This window comes from Cyclopterus lumpus, chromosome 1 (assembly GCF_009769545.1).
Source record: "Cyclopterus lumpus isolate fCycLum1 chromosome 1, fCycLum1.pri, whole genome shotgun sequence".
NCBI lineage: Eukaryota > Metazoa > Chordata > Actinopteri > Perciformes > Cyclopteridae > Cyclopterus > Cyclopterus lumpus.
The window spans coordinates 2304499-2322794 of NC_046966.1; the positions used below are offsets into that span (position 1 = coordinate 2304499).

The following is an 18296-nucleotide window of genomic DNA, read 5'->3' on the forward strand; positions in this document are numbered from 1 at the left end:
ATGTCAATTACCCTTTGAGGGAAACTTATTTCCTCCTGGATAATGTTTGTTTTTGACATAAGTTGGCAGAAGTCTGAGTGAGGAAGGGTCGAACAAACAGAGGGCTGTTACCCTTTAGGCTGCTGTTCATGCCCCCTTTGAAACCAAAAGTCAACAATGCCATATTTCTCTGGCATTTACTGCACATAACACACTTGTTTTTTAATTGAGTTTTTGTTGTTTTGTTTCAATGTAAAACATCAATTCCATGTTTGAAACTGCGACCGTAATGCAGGAGCAAATATGTTCCCCTCGAGATGTAATTGAGCAGTTTAGTTACATGAGAATGTAGTTTTGTAGGAGACATGTTTGGATATTAACACAGAGAAGGAACTCTGTCCAACAATTAGTGTTAGGTCCAGCATTCATTATGGGCCGGTCCAGTCCGGTACTGCAGACCACAAAAGGATTTAGAGCCGTGGGAACAGGAGACAGCAGCTTCTTGTGGATGAAGCATGAGGTCATTCTACTTCCAACCCTGGTTAGGATCTCTTAGTGGTCAGTACGGACAGAAGGAAAATAACTCTTTAAATGCTTGTTACGACAGCCTTGAACAAATGTGACCATATCCTTCAAGCATTTGATCATGTGAGCACATGAAATAATATTGGATTTAGAGTAAAAAGGGCTAATGCTTTTATAATTTCCATTTATAATGAGCCTCATGGTAATTCTCTGAATTGCTATTTTCTGGTGGTACTGCATGAAAGACGGTATGCACCACTATACTCCCACACAGTCTTCAGCCGGCTGTGCCGGGGAGCATAACTGGAAGGTCTTGATCAAATTCAGTTATGAAATATTGCAGAAATATTGAGATTCTGCAATTAAAGTAGCACACTTCCGTGACAGAAACACATGTTACTGTCACTACAATAAAGTAAACTATGGAGCCCTGAAACAAACTGTAAAATAGAAGTAAAAACTAACTACCGTGTTCTAAGCTGTTCTTCAGAGTTAATGTTACATTCTGAGAACAAAATAAACATAAGCAGTTTGTCTACAGGGCTGTTAGCATCCATTTGATCTGAATCATTTAGCAGAAATGTGCTACTTCTGGTCTCAAAAGGAAAAACTAAAAATCTCTTGTTTTTCTGTCAAATTGCTTTACAATGGCATCACAGTACGGGAAAACCACTCAGCTCAGCACCAGGGACCTGAGTCTGGGTTGTCCAGGTCATTCATGAGATCCCCTTCACACATTTAAACATTCCTTCAAAAGCACCCACCTGCAGCTCTAATGCCTAATAGGCTGGTAGGATGGTCAAGAGCGCCGCACCACCAAGCACAGTCCGCTATTCATGAGCCGCGAATGGGGAGATGAGGAGCACTTAACAACCACGGGTGAGCTGCCCACACACACTGAGAGCACTTGCACCCCTCCCACCACGTTGAAGTACACGGACACGCACATTGGACCACGGGCGGGCGTCGTCGCTCACAGGTCCCTGCCAGGCTTCGGAGGTCATTTTATTTGGGACTTTTACAATTAAAGAGTCAGCTCTCGTGAAGCCGTCTTGGGCGAGGAGGAAAGCAGGAACATCTTCACACCCGTATGGTGATGAATCACACGGTGACCCGAGGGCGTTCTCTTGCCGCGCCACTGAGTATTGGGCAGCAAAGGTAATAGGAGCACAGGAAATAATGAGGAATAGTGGGGTGAGAAAGACAATATAGGAAGACAGAGAGGAAAAGGAGCTGAAGATAGAAGGGTGGACAGAGAAAATGAAAATCACTCACTTGGAGCAAAGCCTTCTTAATTACTCTCCCCACATCCTGTCTCCACTCGGGTATGTCGGGGTTGAACTCGTCCAGATTCGGGGAGAAGGATAAAAGTAGAGATTTGAAGAATTCTGTCGAGGAGAGTCGGGGGAGAATCAACCATTAATGCACTCGATATTCACAGGGAGCTGTGCCAACTGTCATTTTGCTCAAGTTGAGTTTCAGGTAGTTAACACTTGATGAAAAGAGGAGGGTTTCTCATATCCCCTGCACTTCCCCCTTTGGCAAAATGTACCAGATGTACTTCTAGATAATTAGAAAATGTCACAGTTTCATGCAAACCCATCCACAGGTAATACATCTCTGCATTTTACAGATACTTGCTGCTGGATCACTTTATTTCAAATGAAGACATATTCTTTAGAGGTTCGAACAGTAATATGATATATTTGACTCAAGTGGGAGTGGTTTTCTATTTCCAAACATGGTCAGAGTCTGAATATGAAGGTACAAGTCCCGAACTTCCGTGATGTGTTCTGAAATATTGAACTGCTTTCCATAAGACCTATTAAAAACAAAAACATCTTCACAGTGGCAGGTGCAAGGACGCATTCAGAAAGGCAATACTGACCTTTGACTGCTATGGTCCTGGTGTCCTGCAGTATGGCGTTGGCTGCAGCCACTTGGACAGTGACGGTGTGCATTCCGTCGTCGGGGAAGGTGTGTGAGATGCTCCCGTCCAAGGTTATCACGGGCTGCAGGCGCAGAAGGTTAGGGACATAATGATGTTACACTCATGGAGCATGCTTCATACACCGGACATGCCTCCACCAGGGTGCTGCTCCAGCTTGATTCTACAGTCCATCCCTCAGCGGTGTGACTGGTAGATTTTGAAAAAGCAGGACTTGTTGGAGAGCAATATGAAGTTTGGTTAAAGCAGTGTGTGTGTGGGTGTGTTGAAGCCCCTCGGCATGCCCTGTATTTGCAACCTCCCGGGTTCGATTCCAGAATTGGGACCTTTGTTACATATCATGCCTCTCCCTCTCTTGCTCCCTAATGTCTTCACTGTTATCTGTCAAGTGAAGGGGAAAAGGCCCAATACGTCATCTTCGACATCGACCTTACTTTGGGGGTACTTTTTAACAATGTTTTATTTTACTAAGGGACGTTAAGGAGAGCCCAGCTGTCTTTTGCAAGAGGCCTTGAATGTTGCTATATTGATTGTGTCATTGTGCTCTATTTCACAGCATGATGAGCTCAAACAAGGTGGACACACAGCAACAGCGGCACCTGCTCGCTGTGTGAAAGCTACTTTAGTCTAGATAAAAAGATCGATAGATCGATAGATAGACAGACAGAAGGACAGATGGATGGATGGATAGATAGATATATAGATAATTTAGTAGGTAGTTGGAAAAATGTGGTTGAAAGAGTATCGCCATCTATAAGTCCCAGGACTGAAGTGAAGTGGAAGCAACCTTGGCCACTGACAAAGTCAAGATAGCGTAAAAGGCAGAGGAATAGAACAGACATTCCCATTCAAACCAACAAGGCAGGATGGTCAGAGCGGTCACCACATCAGATTACAGTTTTCACACGTAACATGTTGACAAAAGCAGCCCAGACTTTGTCTACCACCCAGCACTATTTTCCCAGTACAACTGCACATTTAAATGTGTTTTTTTGAACTAAAAATGAACCAACTTGGCTGTGCAGTTATGACAAACGTCATTGTTTAAGTGTTAATGTTGACATTACCACATTTATGAAAATCGTCTACCCTTTTAAATCAGCTCTAATCTTCACGGCCAATTCTGAGATAGTCGACTGTTTGGGATAAATCATAAAATCCTGTGAGCAGCCTTGGAAACAGACCCTCATCCTCGCCTCTCCCCATTGTATCCATGGTTGAGACTTTTTCCATGACCACTGAGTAGAATTAGCTCAGCAGGAGCCCTCTTTTCTATGGACTGGAAATGAAGTGAGCATTTTCCAGGCTAATCCAGCTTTAATATTTGTCAACAGTGCAACAAGGCTTTTCTCATACAGAAGTGGGTGTGGCTTCATCTCCGACCTCTTTTTTTTGCAGATGATGCAGTGGGTGGACTGAGGCTCAGACCTCGGGGGAAAAGTTACACTTTACCAAACACTTGAGGTCGGTTGTCACCTTAACAAGTAACAATAATTGCCATTTTGTCAAAAACTTTGATGTCTGTTTTACTTCAATTCTATCATAATAATGTATGTTCTCACAGTTAGATACGCTTCTCAAGCTGTTTTCATGTCAAGTGGATGTGGATGATAATGTTTAGCTTATCAAATATATGAGTTTCAATTACACAGGCAAAAGTCAGCATACAGTAGCATGCAGTATAACCGTTTGACTGAAATGTGTGTTAATGAGCCTCGTCCTGGAAAGATTACCTCAGTATTGTTGTCGAGCCACCAGAAGAAGGTAACAGTGCGTGAGTGGCTGGGTAGGACCACTGCTGTGATGTTCACCTCTTTGTTCTTTATGACCACGAAGGGAGCGAGAAGCCGGACGTGCTCCACTGGGCCTGAGGAAGAAACCCACAGGGGAGCTGGTATTATGTATGGCCAATTCCAATGAGGCACACTTGAGAGTAGGCTTGACATTCAAATAGGAACGAAGAGATCCCAAATCAGAGTAGTCGTGAAGCTACAGGGTAGCTAGCTGTGAAGCTACTGAGCAGCTGTGAAGCAGGCTTCTGGGAGAGAAATACTCCAAACACCATCACTTTCATATGACAGTTTAGTACTCAGGTCCCCCCCATCCCCCCCCCCCCCCCCCCCCCCCCCCCCCCCCCCCCCCCCACAGTCTAAAGACTGGCACCTCAGGTGAAATGATAAATAGTCCAAAGGTGTGACTATGTCTGTGTGTTAGCTCTGTGATAAACTGTCCATTGTGGTTGTTTTTACCTTGCCTAGTGCATTCTGGGATAGGATCCCCCCCCCACAACCTGAATCGAAAAGGTGAATAAGGGGAGTTCATTACGTATCCATGCCGCTAACATGGTGGTCAGTTGACACGGAGGTTGTAGTAGAAGTCATTAAAGGATAAAATAAGTTGTTATTTCATTAAGTTAACTTTAATCAACCTGTTCAGCCATGTTGATCTCATCCCTCATCATGTTTCCAGTATTTCTTTCTCCAGACCGACATCAATCAGCACAAAACCAGACACACATGCACATGTATGCACATTGTGTTTTGTTCTCCACATCACTATAGCACAAACGTCTATAGTGTATGTTGAAAGGGATGTGGGCGGTGATTCAGAGGCCTGCAGTTAAAGGCTAAACACACTCAATCTTCACAGACTTTTCCGATATTAGCCATGCCCATGATCTTCCTCTAACCTTGTGGATGGAGTTCCCTACTGAGAACCAGAAAAACCAAACAGGACCTGACAGCGGTCTAGGATGCTTTCCACTAATCCCGTGGATGAAGTTCCCCCCGTGCTATGGACGGATGTTCTTGGAAATACTCAGACGAAAGGTTTGTGTAGTGCTGTGGTTTGGGGTGTTTGTCTCGCCAAGAATTATGTTAGCTCTCATCCTCTTTAACCAGAACTAATCTTCATCCCCACTTTCAGATGCTCAGAGTGTGTGTGTGTGTGCGCTCATAAGCATGTGAATGAGAAAAGGAGTCATTTGGTATTAAATACGCTAAGCCGAGAAATCATTGTAGTTTTTTTTTGCCATTTTCCCAGCTAAAATGATTGCCATCAGAAATGTAAAAATACAGAACTCTATGGCTGACACATCAGGATGGCAAGTGGCTAAATTAAAATGTACTGAACGAATTGATGAAAGAGAAACAAACAAACAATCAAGATTTGACATACTGTGAGGAGCATGTGCTCTTCCCTTGGGAACTTAAAATGATACTTCTTTTATTGCTGTCTGAATGGAGATGGAAAAGCATGAAAATGCTTTGTGTGTTTGTGTGTCTGTAAAAAGTGCTCCACTCTAAAACGAGCCATTGTCCTGGTCTTCTATCCTCAGATGACTTGGCCTTGCAGCCGTAATCTCATTGTCTGCCCACAGTGCAACCTTGCACTGTCACGTTGGTTATGACCTTTCTCCCAACAGTTGTTTGTGTTTATCACTGCTGCTTTATTACACAATCCTGTGGAAAAGGTCAGTGCAGTTCACTTCAGATGAGTTCAGCATGGATCAACAGTGTGGCTGTCATTCAGCAGAACACCTTTTAGCAGCCAGAGCTGAGCAATATATATATATATATATATATATATATATATATATATATATATATATATATATATACACATACAAATAAAAAGAATACTCTCCTGTTTTAAGTGTAATGGTTTGTCTCCCTTATGAAGCATCGGTGGTAACAAGCATTTTCTGTATAATACAAAATGACATTAATTTTAATGTTATCATTTTAATGATAATGTTGCATTTATGTCTTCATTACAGAGAGCAGGGTGTATTAATTCAATGCCCCAGTGCTGCAAGGAGGAGTCCTAAAACCCCAAATTGCCATATTTGCACCTTCAGTTTCCTCATCTCGGAGTCAATGTGTTTTCTGATTGTGTTTTTGGTTTAATGTCTGCATTCAGGTCTGTATTTAACACAATTTAACACTCCAGAGTTTTGAAAATGTTATAATATAAAATAAGTCAGTAAAGCTTTTATGTGTCTTAAAAAGTGTAAATGATCCGACTAAACGTCCTCACTAGAACACTAGTCCTCCTTTAGCTCAGTGGTGGAGATGGCTAACTTTCTTGGATGGCCTAAAGAAATATGCCATCCCTGCAGCACACTTTCAGAGCGTCTTTGGAACAGTTACAACATGAAAGGGACTCTTCACGGAATGTGTTGGGATGGTGTCAGCTGGACCTGTGAGTGCCATACGCGTGCAGAGCGGCGGCCATTAGCTAACCAGTAGCACACAATGGAGAGAGAGACTTGAACTCACATGTGACGTGCAGGAAGAGTGTGGTGGAATCGTAACCGAGCGTGTTCTCTGCCAGAGCTGTAACACGGAATATTCCAGCCGACTTGTAGAGGTGTTTGATGCCCTCCTCGGTCCAGCTCAGGTTGGAGTAGGACACGGCTGTGCCATCGCCGAAATCCAGCTGGATGTTGGTGCGCAGAGAGTCGCCCTGAAACACAGCAGGGCCTCGATTCAGCTCTTTTATTTCCATCTGCATAGACTCGTGGCTATTCCAGGAGTACGCCGACATTCAGCTACTGAAACGAAAGATAAACACGATGCACTGACATCCCCTTTGCACGTTAAACCACCGAGAGGCCGAGCTGCTTTACTGGGGGACCGCTTTGGCAAAAGGCCAGGAGGCCAAGGGCCAGTTAGCACATGAGGGGCCGAGTCCAGACCTTTAATAGGATATTACTTTATTCATCCCCAGGGGGACATTTAGTGAAGCAGCAGCAAACATGTTTACAATATACAATAAAATAAAATAGCAGAGCGGGACATATTACATTAAAGAATTTAAATAATAAAGGAAATGAAAATGTAAAAATAAAATAAAAATGAAACAAGCGTTTGTAATGTTTACACTACTTACTTACACTAAAAACTATGTGCATCAATTTATTTCCATTGTAAATTAGAAAAGTGTCATTATTCATATCATGTTAATTAATACTCATAATGTTTTATTTTTTTCCATAAATATGCTCATCAGAGGTAGTGATGCATGGACATCTGTCAGTGTGATGATGCAGCTTGCCTGGAATGAGTTACCGGTCAATCTGTTCACTTTTTGTAAAATATGAACAGGGATCGGACCAGAACTCAAATGCAACAATGGATCATTTTGTTCCTTTGGACCAAATGAACTCAACAACAGGTTTGTAAGCAGCCTCACGTGCACCAGGTGACACAAACACAGCTCCAAATGAATAATGAATGGATGTGTAATACACAACTGTTCTGCTGCCTGGGCGCTTTCACCATTTACTTCTATTGAACCATCCACAACCTCAACACTGATGGAGCACTACGATATGGGGTCAGATCAGTCTCAATAATTGCAAATGCACACAGAGAGACTCACAAATGCAAACACAAAGATTCACAAATGCGCACAGAACAATTCACAAATATGTTCGATTTACAAATGCACACAGAAGGATTTACAAATAAATTAGACTCACGGAACGATTCACAAGTACATTCCAATGCACACATAAATAAATTCCGATTTATATAAATGTAAAAGAAAAATACAACAAATATATTTCTGCATTTCTATGTGAATTTTTCTATTTGTTTGTGGATTTGTATGTGTATGCATGCATTTGTGAGTCTTTGTGTTGTGAGTCATATTTGTGAATTGTTCTGTGCGCATTTGTGAATCTTTGTGTTTGCATTTGGGAGTCTCTATGTGCATTTGCAATTATACTACGAGGTCTCACAGGAAGCATCCGATTCATGACCTTTTTTTTGTCTGCATATAAAAGTGGCTATTCCCGGAATACACCAACTGCCCACATTTAGCTGCTTAAATGAAAAATATTTCAAGATACATTTCACTCTTACAGGAACTAACAACAATGGAAACGTGATCACAAGTCACTGCATCATGAAAAGCACAGAAACTGCTTTGAAGTTTGTCAGAACCCCCCACCTCCACCCCACCCCACCCCCCCACAAATCATTGTGGGCTCAATCGGAGCAAAACCCTTGAAGCTTCTTCCTCTGGGAGAGCAGCTGCCCCGATACAGTTCATAGAATAGATTTACTTGATGACTGCAACGTGCTGCGATTGATTTCAGGTGGATTTACACAACCCGGGGAAGGTGACACCAAGGAGAGGCAGACGAGTGACAGAGTGGCAGGCGCGAAAGGATTGTGTCGCTTTTATGGCCACTTAAATTGCACGAATGAGACAAGGAACTACAATAAAAGGAACGGTGCTCCTCTGCCATTTGCAACTTATTCACATTTGGTATATCGGCAGAGATTTGGCCCCTTTCTGTGCAAATGAGCCCCATTCCAAAACCACGAGAGACTTCCCAGCAATCACGGCGTTGTCAGGTTTGAAACCAACAGCATATTATAAATATATAGATATTATAGATATTATAAACCCAGTTCATCCGAGTCTCGTTTAAATGATTTGCCCACCGTAGTTGGTCAGGACCTGGACCGCGCGGTCTGAAAAATATTTTTTCTCTGCCATTGTTCTGCCTGCTGTGTTCTTGGCAAGAAGCCAACATGCATACGTTGCCACATTCATAATCGCTAACAGATGCAAGGAAGTGCACTGCAAAACCTTCCGGGTGTGTTTTGTGAACTGAACCCGGCGGCAGACAGTGACGCACACTTCATGGAGCCATCAGCTGCTCACTCTTTGTGAATTCACCCGTCGCTCTTTTCAAATCCACGTTCATTTTCATCAAAATTTAGAGTTACACGACGCATTCAAAGTACTTAGTTATGATTACGTAGCAATTCAAGTTCTTTCAATTTCTCCTTGTCCAGACTGAAAGTACTGACGTCTCTTCTATGGAATTATTCCAGGTGGTTTCAAGAGTTTTGCCTGACCAATTCAGCAGAAAACAATGCATCACATAAAACATGCATTGATGCTCTTTGTAATTCAAATAAAAACTGATGGAACTTTGTTCAATGAGTCCTTGCAGACAGCTTGTTGGTTTATAAGTAAGAAAACAAGCTTTGCAGTCAGCATTAATTAATTGATTTAAATGTAAACATTATTTCATCACTTAATATCCTCAATGTTAAGATGAGGAGTGGTGTTACGCTGTGTCTACGTGTGTGTGTGTGTGTGTGTGTGTGTGTGTGTCAGAAAGAGGTAGAGTGAGTATTGTAAATGTGTGTCAGAGTGTCTGTGGATGGGCGGTCTTGACTTTGCACAGTGTTCAGGTCTTCAGCTGCCTGCACCGTGTCCTCTGGGAACCACATCTGGCACTATCCGAGGATCACAGTGTGAGTGTCGGGGGCTCCAGCTGCCACGGCGACCAAATCTGCCCCCCCCGCCCCCCGACAGGCCTGCGAATGCAAACTCCCAGCCTCCCCTCGGGCACACTGTGGCGCGATGCTACTGGAATCTCCATTTGTCAAACCTCATTTGCACGCCAGCTTTGCCAAAGCACACAATGAGACAAAAGTAATGCACCTATTGTTCCTGTTCTCCTCCATGCCCTTTGGCTCCTTCCTGCCCATATCGCTACCTGAGTCCCTTCTCTGTGTGCTACTGAGTGGGGAACCACGGGAGGTTTGGTTGAGGCTTCTGGGGGATATTTCATGTCACTTTGCCTGGAAAATGATATCTTCGATAAGTGGCAGGAGGGAAAAGGGACCAGCTAAGAACACGGCCTGACAGTGCCGGCATTGTAACGAGCTGTAATGAGTTGGCATGCAAACACGCCTCGGGGCCCGGTGGCGCCAACGTCACTCAGCTGTTCTGCTCCGATCCACGTCCGTGTTTGCTCTCTGTTTCAGCCACGGTGGGATTCACTTATCTGCTTGAGACTGATGGCGACCCGTCTCTTTTTAAATGTCACTCTTTGTGCGCCGCACCTCCGAGGGCTCAGCAGGGCCAAGGACGTCATGGCAGGAGCCTCGAGGCCGGGACATCGCTGTTGTGAGGGCTGAAAGGGCTTCGGCTACACAGGGCCGGCGCTTGTTCAGGTGAGTGTCAAACTTGAAGCCGCCGTGTCAGCGTGATGGCCAACGAACAAAAGACAGCTCTGAATGATTCTAGAAAGTCACTTTGGTTATTTCCACAGAAGACCGAGCAGCGAGGATTAATATATGCACTGACGGTGAGTTATGTGTATTATCAGGAGCGTTTCATGGATATTGTAAGAGGTACCATGGTTGAGATAAGAAAGATTTTAACAATGTAAATTACTTTTAGTAGTGAACTAAAAATCAAAAATGTCATATACAATTTAACCATTATCCAAAAAGATAAATACTTTTCAGATATAGAAAAGTATCTTTTTTTAAAATTTGTAATTATTAAACAGGCACACGACCTGATACATTTATTTCACCAGAAATGTCAGCAGGAAATTCAGTGCATTTAAGTTCATCACAACAAAGTTACAAAATGGTGAAAATGTTACACATTTTGTTAATATGTAAAATGAAGGTGATATTGAGGGTATTTTGGCTTTGCCCACATTTTGTGTTTTGTGGTTGAAGTATTTGCTCATAAAGTAATATCTGGTGTCTTAAGAAGCTGTCGATCTCTTGTGTTACTGTTAACACAAGAAATCGACTTAAACTTAAACTGTTAAACTTAAGTTTAACAGTTTAAGTTTAAGTTAAAATGTAAGAAAGTAAAATGTTCTTTGCACTACTGCAAGTAAATGATCACCGGAGAAAATGTGTAAATTAAGGCCAGGTGGAAATTATACATTTTTACATTCAACATGTTTTTGTCAGTATGTGTTCGCTGAACATTTTTATTTATTATTTATTTATTGGGAGGATCTCATATACGTGAAAGTGTCTACTGCTTGTTCGACCGTCTCCAAATGGCCAAAAAGAGAATAAACAAAACAAACTAATGTGGCTTTAAAAATCACATTAATGTTACATTCTTGATTTCCATAGAAGATTAATTGGACTATTTTGGTCATTTTTGGACTGGAATGATGAACTAAATGGCAAATTCCTTTACAAATAGCTCGACTTCAGTGCCTGTCCCTTCATGGGAAGTGAGTAAAGGGTGTTTATTTTGTCTGTCGCTGCTTTAAACTGACAAGCCACGACAAGGTTTTCTAGTATTATGACAACACTGACTTTCAAAATGAGCACTGAAGTTAATATTTTAGCTGGGATTCCTCAGTGGTTGCACCTGTCATGTTCGATCACAGTGTTTTGCCGGCGAGAGATTCCATCTCTCTTTTCCACCGGGGCGGAAATAAGTTCCACAAAAAGAGAACATGAGCAAGAACGACTGCAGAACATTTTCGCCCAAATGTGACTGGAGTGTGAAACAGAGAAGTGATTATTGCACTGGGGGGAAGCGATGTAGCGGCGGCCACACAAATGGGGCCACTACATCAAGCCAAACACTCACTGGCTAAAAGGAGACCATTTAATAGTTATAAATAAATCAGTTCAAGCGTTCGTACCTTATGGGGACAATTAGGAATATATTCCAGAACCTAAAAGAACTGGCAGGAACATCTCCTGAATTATTCCGTGGAAATCAAAGTAACGTCTCTCTGGGATGAAAGCACACAAATGAAGCGTCCTCTCAGCAGTGTCCACTCTTCAACTTGAGGCTGCTGGGGGAGAATCTGATTCATGACAACACCAAACTACTGAACTGAACCGAGAGGGAAGTCGGCACGCACTCTGTCACCGGAAGAAAAGATGGAACCGGTCACAGAAAACCAGACTCAAGTCTACGAACGTGGGGACGGTTCCATGAGCCATAGATATGGCCGGGAATTGTTTCTCAGTTATTTTTACTCATTGATCTTTTTTTACTATTTAAGCTTTAGGAATCTCAGGGGAAATAGCAAATACAAGAACATTCTTGTCTTTGATTATTTGTTGTCTGTATGGATTCTCTCTCTGTGTGTGTGTGTGTGTGTGTATGTGTGTGTGTGTGTGTGTGTGGTAGAAGCAGGTGTCGCGCTGTCTCGGGTACTGAAACAGAGATCAGTAGCGACACGTTTCTTAGTCGGCTGGCTTTTAGTTGTTGTGAAGCTTCAGTCATATCTCCACTTTCCCTTTGTAGCAATCCACGGTTGGAGAGAGAGAGAGAGAGAGAGAGAGAGAGAGAGAGAGAGAGAGAGAGAGAGAGAGAGAGAGAGAGAGAGAGAGAGAGAGAGAGAGAGAGAGTTGTGCAAACGGCTGATTTTAGAGAATCATTCATAAAGTATTTATATATCTACACTGTGATAGTGCTGCGTTCTCATGTGCTCTGATTATGACTGGTACTCTGTGGTTTTGAACCAGTAGCCCCATGTCGTTGTTATTCAGCCCTTCGGAGGCAACAGCCAAGACGCTATACACGCTATATATATATATATATATATATATATATATATATATATATATATGTGTGTCTCCTTCCTTTGATGCTGGATATGGAAGGCCGCTACATTGTTTGAGGGTTGGTCGATGTCGTTTCGGCCCAAGCAGAAAGAAAAGCCTGTCTGTTGCATAACTGCTTTCTCACCCAACACAAATCCAGTTCTAACCGGGAAAACAATTACCATGAGGTGCTGCTGATCTTTTCATATCCCAAAACATGGGGGGGGGGCTTTTTCTTCTTCTTCGTCTTCTCTGTTTCTTCCTTGTTTTGAAATGTGAATGTACACCAGAGTCTTCCCCACTAAATATTTTAGGGCATTTGCTTTCCCCAAGAAATACCAGTCATCGCAGGGTTCATGAATATAAATTACACTTTGAATTCATCTTAAGAATTTGCTCAAATAGGATTGATGCGACGAGGATTCTTTACCCCGTCCTTCTTCTCTTCTTTTATCACGTCGTTCTGCTCCCCACCTCCCTCCGCCCCCCCACTCCGCTTTCAGGCAAACCCCCTCTTAATTAAAACTGCCATCGATTCCTCAACTTATCACACAGTAATATGACAACTGCGTCTGGACAAGACCTTGGGCAACACACACACACACACACACACACACACACACACACACACACACACACACACACCTTGAGCAGTGGCAAACACTTCCAAAGCTCTCAGGTATTATCAATGGAGCGTATTCTTCCTGAGAAACATGTGAGGAAACCTGGCAGGCTCGGCTCTGAATTCAGCATTTCTCACTAACAGGGTATCAAGTGAGGTCTTTTAAATCCGCCTCTGGCTCAGAACTCCATTGCATGGGTGATTTGGAGCCATTTGACTCCATTAAACACTTCAGAATACGGTTACTTTCTTCGAACTCACCAGACGGAAATCAGACTTCAGCATTCCTGCTCCAGGGTTCTGTGAATTCTTTTTTTTTTTGTTGCATTGCATTCTTGAAGGATTGGAAAGAATGTGGATGTTGTCTCAGTTGAGCTGCAGTGCATTTTGGGACATTCTATTGTTTTGATCTATGTTACATTCTACCAGTTATTTACCAGGGCTTCTGTATCCAGGGGGGAAGTACAGGTCAAAGTGTGTGTCATCAGTGTAATTACGATAACAGATGCACTTAAAAACAATAAACAAGGGACCCAGTATTGAGCCATGATGGATGCCACATATTATGAATAGTTTGGCATATCCTGCTTTTAAAAATATACATTAATTTGATAATAACATTTAAAAAAAGATTAAAATGTGACTGCACTAATTCTTATGTTTCAAGTACATGTTCAACCTCATGTGTTCTTGGTGCAAAGTCAACATACAGTATATACTTATATACCATATACACTTTGCAACATGGGTATTCACAATCAGGGTATTCACTTATCTGCAGGCCTTTATGGATGTGCTTGCACTGTAATGTCATTCCTGCAACATCTTTTGAATATTGGACCATAAACTTGACTGTTTTGTCTCATAATTATCATCAAACTTTAATCAAAACGTGAATTGCAAGTGTTTTTAGCAAAAGAGCTTCTTAGCATCTGTGTCTTTGTTACGTTTAATGTCCCGGACCTTTACTAGTTTTGTGGATGCAGCTCTGTCATATGAACCGTACACTGCCTGCTCAGCTGTACAGCACACAGAGAAAGGTTGAAACTAGCTAGTTAGCATTTCCTGGCTACAAGGCAACTATATTGGTACAGTACTTTTGTGTTTTCACAGTCAGACACTCACTAAAGAGTTGGTGGAGAACACAAGTTGGTAGAGAACACAAATGCTATATTTGTAATTGTACATTTAAAAAAGATCTTCTCAGTTAAACTCAAACAAATAAATCAGTGCCTAAAAGCAATAACAAGGGCATTGAGCTGGACCAGTGAAGGAGCCATGTTGGCTGTGCTCACCTCATCCAGATGAACCAAGAAGGTGACGTTGCTGCCCAGGTTGGCCGTGAGTTTTCCGTCTTTGCTGGTCAGCTGGAGTCCTTTTGGAGGTCTGTTGGGGCACTGCTGCTTTCTGGCCATGTACATTTCTTTAACTCCTTTAGTGCAGTTGTTTAACACCACTTTGCGGTACCTACGAAAGAGCCACAAAAAAATCAACTTGAACTGTATTCTATGACACGACATTTCTAGTTCAATCCTCTCAAGTCTATGCACTCCTTTGGCTTTCGAGTGAATCCCCCAGGTGCTACATGGGCTCTTGGTTCAGAAACAATGTTGTTGAACTCAGTGGTGTGTCAGTACAGCTGTTGTGCCTTCCAATTTCAAAAGCAAACGAGACGACAACTGACAACACAAGCGGAGTCAGAGGCTAAGACACCTCCAAAGCTTAATCACAGCACGAGTGAATGAAAACACAGTGATTAAGCTTTGGAGGTGTGTATCCCCTGAGGAGCCTCACAAGAAACAAAGCACACACATCGTGCTGGAACAAGAGAGAAAATGGAGTGAAAAGACATGATTACACTGCCGACAGAACACAAGCAATGTGTTCGGTATGAAGAACATATTATCACAAGTGTAACCGATGGCCGCTGGCTGTGGCGGTGGTGTCCAGCAAAAGAAGCGGGCTTCTTAGATATTGGTAGACTTTATGGGGAAAACCTGTGTTAATATGAGCATTCATCCCATTCTGGATAGGGCGGATCTCATCTAGAGATCGGAGTTTAGAAGTGGATCTAAAGCAACTCATTTGAGATCAGTCTCACACACTTCTCTTCTAGAGCAGTTACCCACCCGAACCCCAAGGGACCACGTGCCTGACCCACTTAAATCCTACATTGTGCACTGTAGTGGTAATCATTTCAACACCAGGGATGTGTTGGTAAAACTGATAATTGAAATAAGATCGATCACAAAGCAAACATAAAGTAGCGATGCTCTGATCAATTTGAAGGCAACAGGAAACGGTCAATATTTGTTACTAAGTAGTAGATTGGAGGTCCATAGTCGATCAGATACAGTGTTAAAACTAAAGAATTAAGTAAGTGTAGCACTTCCTCCCACAGTCCATGCAACTTGTAACTCGGTATCTTTTTTATCCTGTGCATACTCCCACAACATAACGTTACAAAGCCTAGTTTACTATAAGTAAATAAGGAGAACCTCAAAATAAGGAGAGCTTCACACGGGACACGAGCACCGGTCTCCTGGGTGAAAGCCCCCCATCCTTTCACCCCAACCTCCCCCCTACAGACTTCATACTACAGCAGCTGACTTCCTCCTTTACTCCCCTCATAACTACGGCCGGCTATTTTTATAGAGAACGTTTTCAACGCAAAATCAAAGTAACTGTACATGTTAATAAATGTAGTAAAGTAAGTACAACATGCAGTATTAGTAGAAAATACACAGCATTTGACTGAATGTGCTTCTAGCTCCTCACAGACTCCAGATGAGGGACGTGGGATGTGGTTGTTTGTAACACTGCTAACAAGTGGGCTTTAGGTTATCTTTACGGATGTATCAGACTCACGTATGGCCACATCCTTAGCCAACATGTTAAACCCACATTGTGAACCGCCGCTTCTTGCCCGCTCAGCGTTCTCATCCAGTTTAACATGTCTGGTCACATTACAACAAGAAACGGCATCCCAGACAGGCATGTTTTGTGCAAAGGAAAGAAAAGACACATGAATGTATGAAGCATAACGACACAAATCACACAGCGCTCACCCTGTGCTGTTGAGGTAGTTTTGACCCTGGCTGCAGCTTCTGGAGACGGTGGAGGGGTTGAACCAGAAGGCTGGCCGGCAGTTCCCGTCGCCGCGACGCTCATATCCGTAATCGCTGTTGGGCAACAAAGCACATCCACGTGGAGCCTGATCAACATCGGCATGTTAGAAGGGACATATTGTCATACGGTGTGTCCTGCGACGCTTTCTGATCTTTCTCTTCATAGATGGTGACATGGGGCCCGTCTGGTACCAAAATGAATCCACTATTATGTATCGATTAAGGTAACAAATGTGCCACAGCAGTGTGAAGCTGACTGTATAGAAACACACCCTGGAGGGGCTTTTTCCTTCTTCTTTTCCACCACACTCGGACTCTCACTCGACCTGCTTTCGTTTGCAATCGGAACACGATTTACATCTAACAACGAGAGGTAAGCAAGTGTCCATTCTAATAATGGGCCCCGACATTGATTTATCAATTACTCACCAAGCCTGAACGAATAACCAAAACCAGAAAGGCCAGAGGCTGAATAGGCCAGTTTGACTCTGGGATAATGACAGCATGCGGTTCTCATTAACACGCTGTCAACGCAGATTGGTTGCACAGGTGCATGTGGAGTTAGAGGCAGAAGGTGAGGATGGTAACTTTGGCACAAAGCAGACGAAAGGCACATATTGAGAGAGTGTACAACACTGATAGAGCCTCTGCGAGCTCACAGAAGTGGGGTTTTCTCTGTCTTCGTTGCCGATATGTTTAGTTACTGGAGAACCTTTTAGAAATCAATTCAAACCACGACAATCGCTTTGGTAGAACTAGGACTCTTCCTCGTTTCCCCGATTGTTCCTTTCCACACCTCCTTGCCTCCTCCCTGGGAGATGAGAGCAGAGGAGGCGAGGAGGACATGAGAGGAGAGAGGAAGAGAGGAGTCGTGGCAACAGGTATTTAACAAATGAGACATCCTTTCCTCAGCTCAATTCAAATGCTGACGACAAATAAAAGTATCATATATATTATTTATATATTTTATTGTGTGAAGCTAAATGTTTGTGTGAAAAATACTATACAAATAAAGAGGGACACTTGTAAACATCATAGCAGGATAATATCGGTTTCCCACAGCCTGGATAAAAACAGAACTACTAGCAGGTGAAACATGTGAGAACAGAGCCTGAGGAGGAGCTACACAAACTGTGAAGGGCAGGTCATCGTCATCGTTAACTAGAGGGTTCGTACGGTCATGGAAAACCTGGAAAAGTCATGGAATTTTAAAATGGTTATTTCCAGGCCTTGAAAAAAAAGAAGTTGTCATGGAAATTTGTTGTATTTATATGTTCATTTACACAGTTTGATTAAAGGAATAATAATTGATATAAATATGTCAAAGTCATGTCATGGAAAAGTCATGGAAATTTGGTTAAAAGTCATGGAAAAGTCATGGAAATCCATTGGTCAACATGTGTATGAACCCTGTAACTACAACAAGGAACTGGTACATTTGTAGAGTCCTGCCATGGTTGAGATACACAACGTTTCCTCGTTTAGAGCTCCTCCTGCGAACCTCGAGAGGCACTTTAGGAATTGAGCCTGAGGAATTGTGGAATTTAGGAGACACAGAGTCGTGACCCGAGGTCTCATTTGAATCTAGGAACAGAGTGGAAGTTTGCTTACAGTAGTTGACAGTTACTCTGTGCTACATTATGGTCTGTATTCAAAAAAGGTATGGAGGGTTGACATCCAGCTTTAATCTTTGTTGAATCAGCCTCTTGTACAAACAATAAGATGATGTAATTGTC

At 42.7% G+C, this 18296-nt stretch overlaps 1 protein-coding gene across 1 annotated transcript in view; it reads right to left on the reverse strand.

Annotated features, from left to right (window-relative positions):
* The window catches only part of sorcs3 (sortilin related VPS10 domain containing receptor 3), a 196106-nt gene that overhangs the window by 12723 nt on the left and 165087 nt on the right, over positions 1-18296 (reverse strand). The window contains exons 17-22 of the mRNA XM_034542393.1: positions 16501-16614; positions 14728-14899; positions 6733-6919; positions 4186-4319; positions 2393-2516; positions 1780-1892 (exon numbers count right to left, since the gene is read on the reverse strand). Of these exons, the coding sequence (XP_034398284.1) occupies positions 1780-1892; positions 2393-2516; positions 4186-4319; positions 6733-6919; positions 14728-14899; positions 16501-16614 (844 nt within the window). The remainder of the gene's footprint in view (positions 1-1779; positions 1893-2392; positions 2517-4185; positions 4320-6732; positions 6920-14727; positions 14900-16500; positions 16615-18296) is intronic.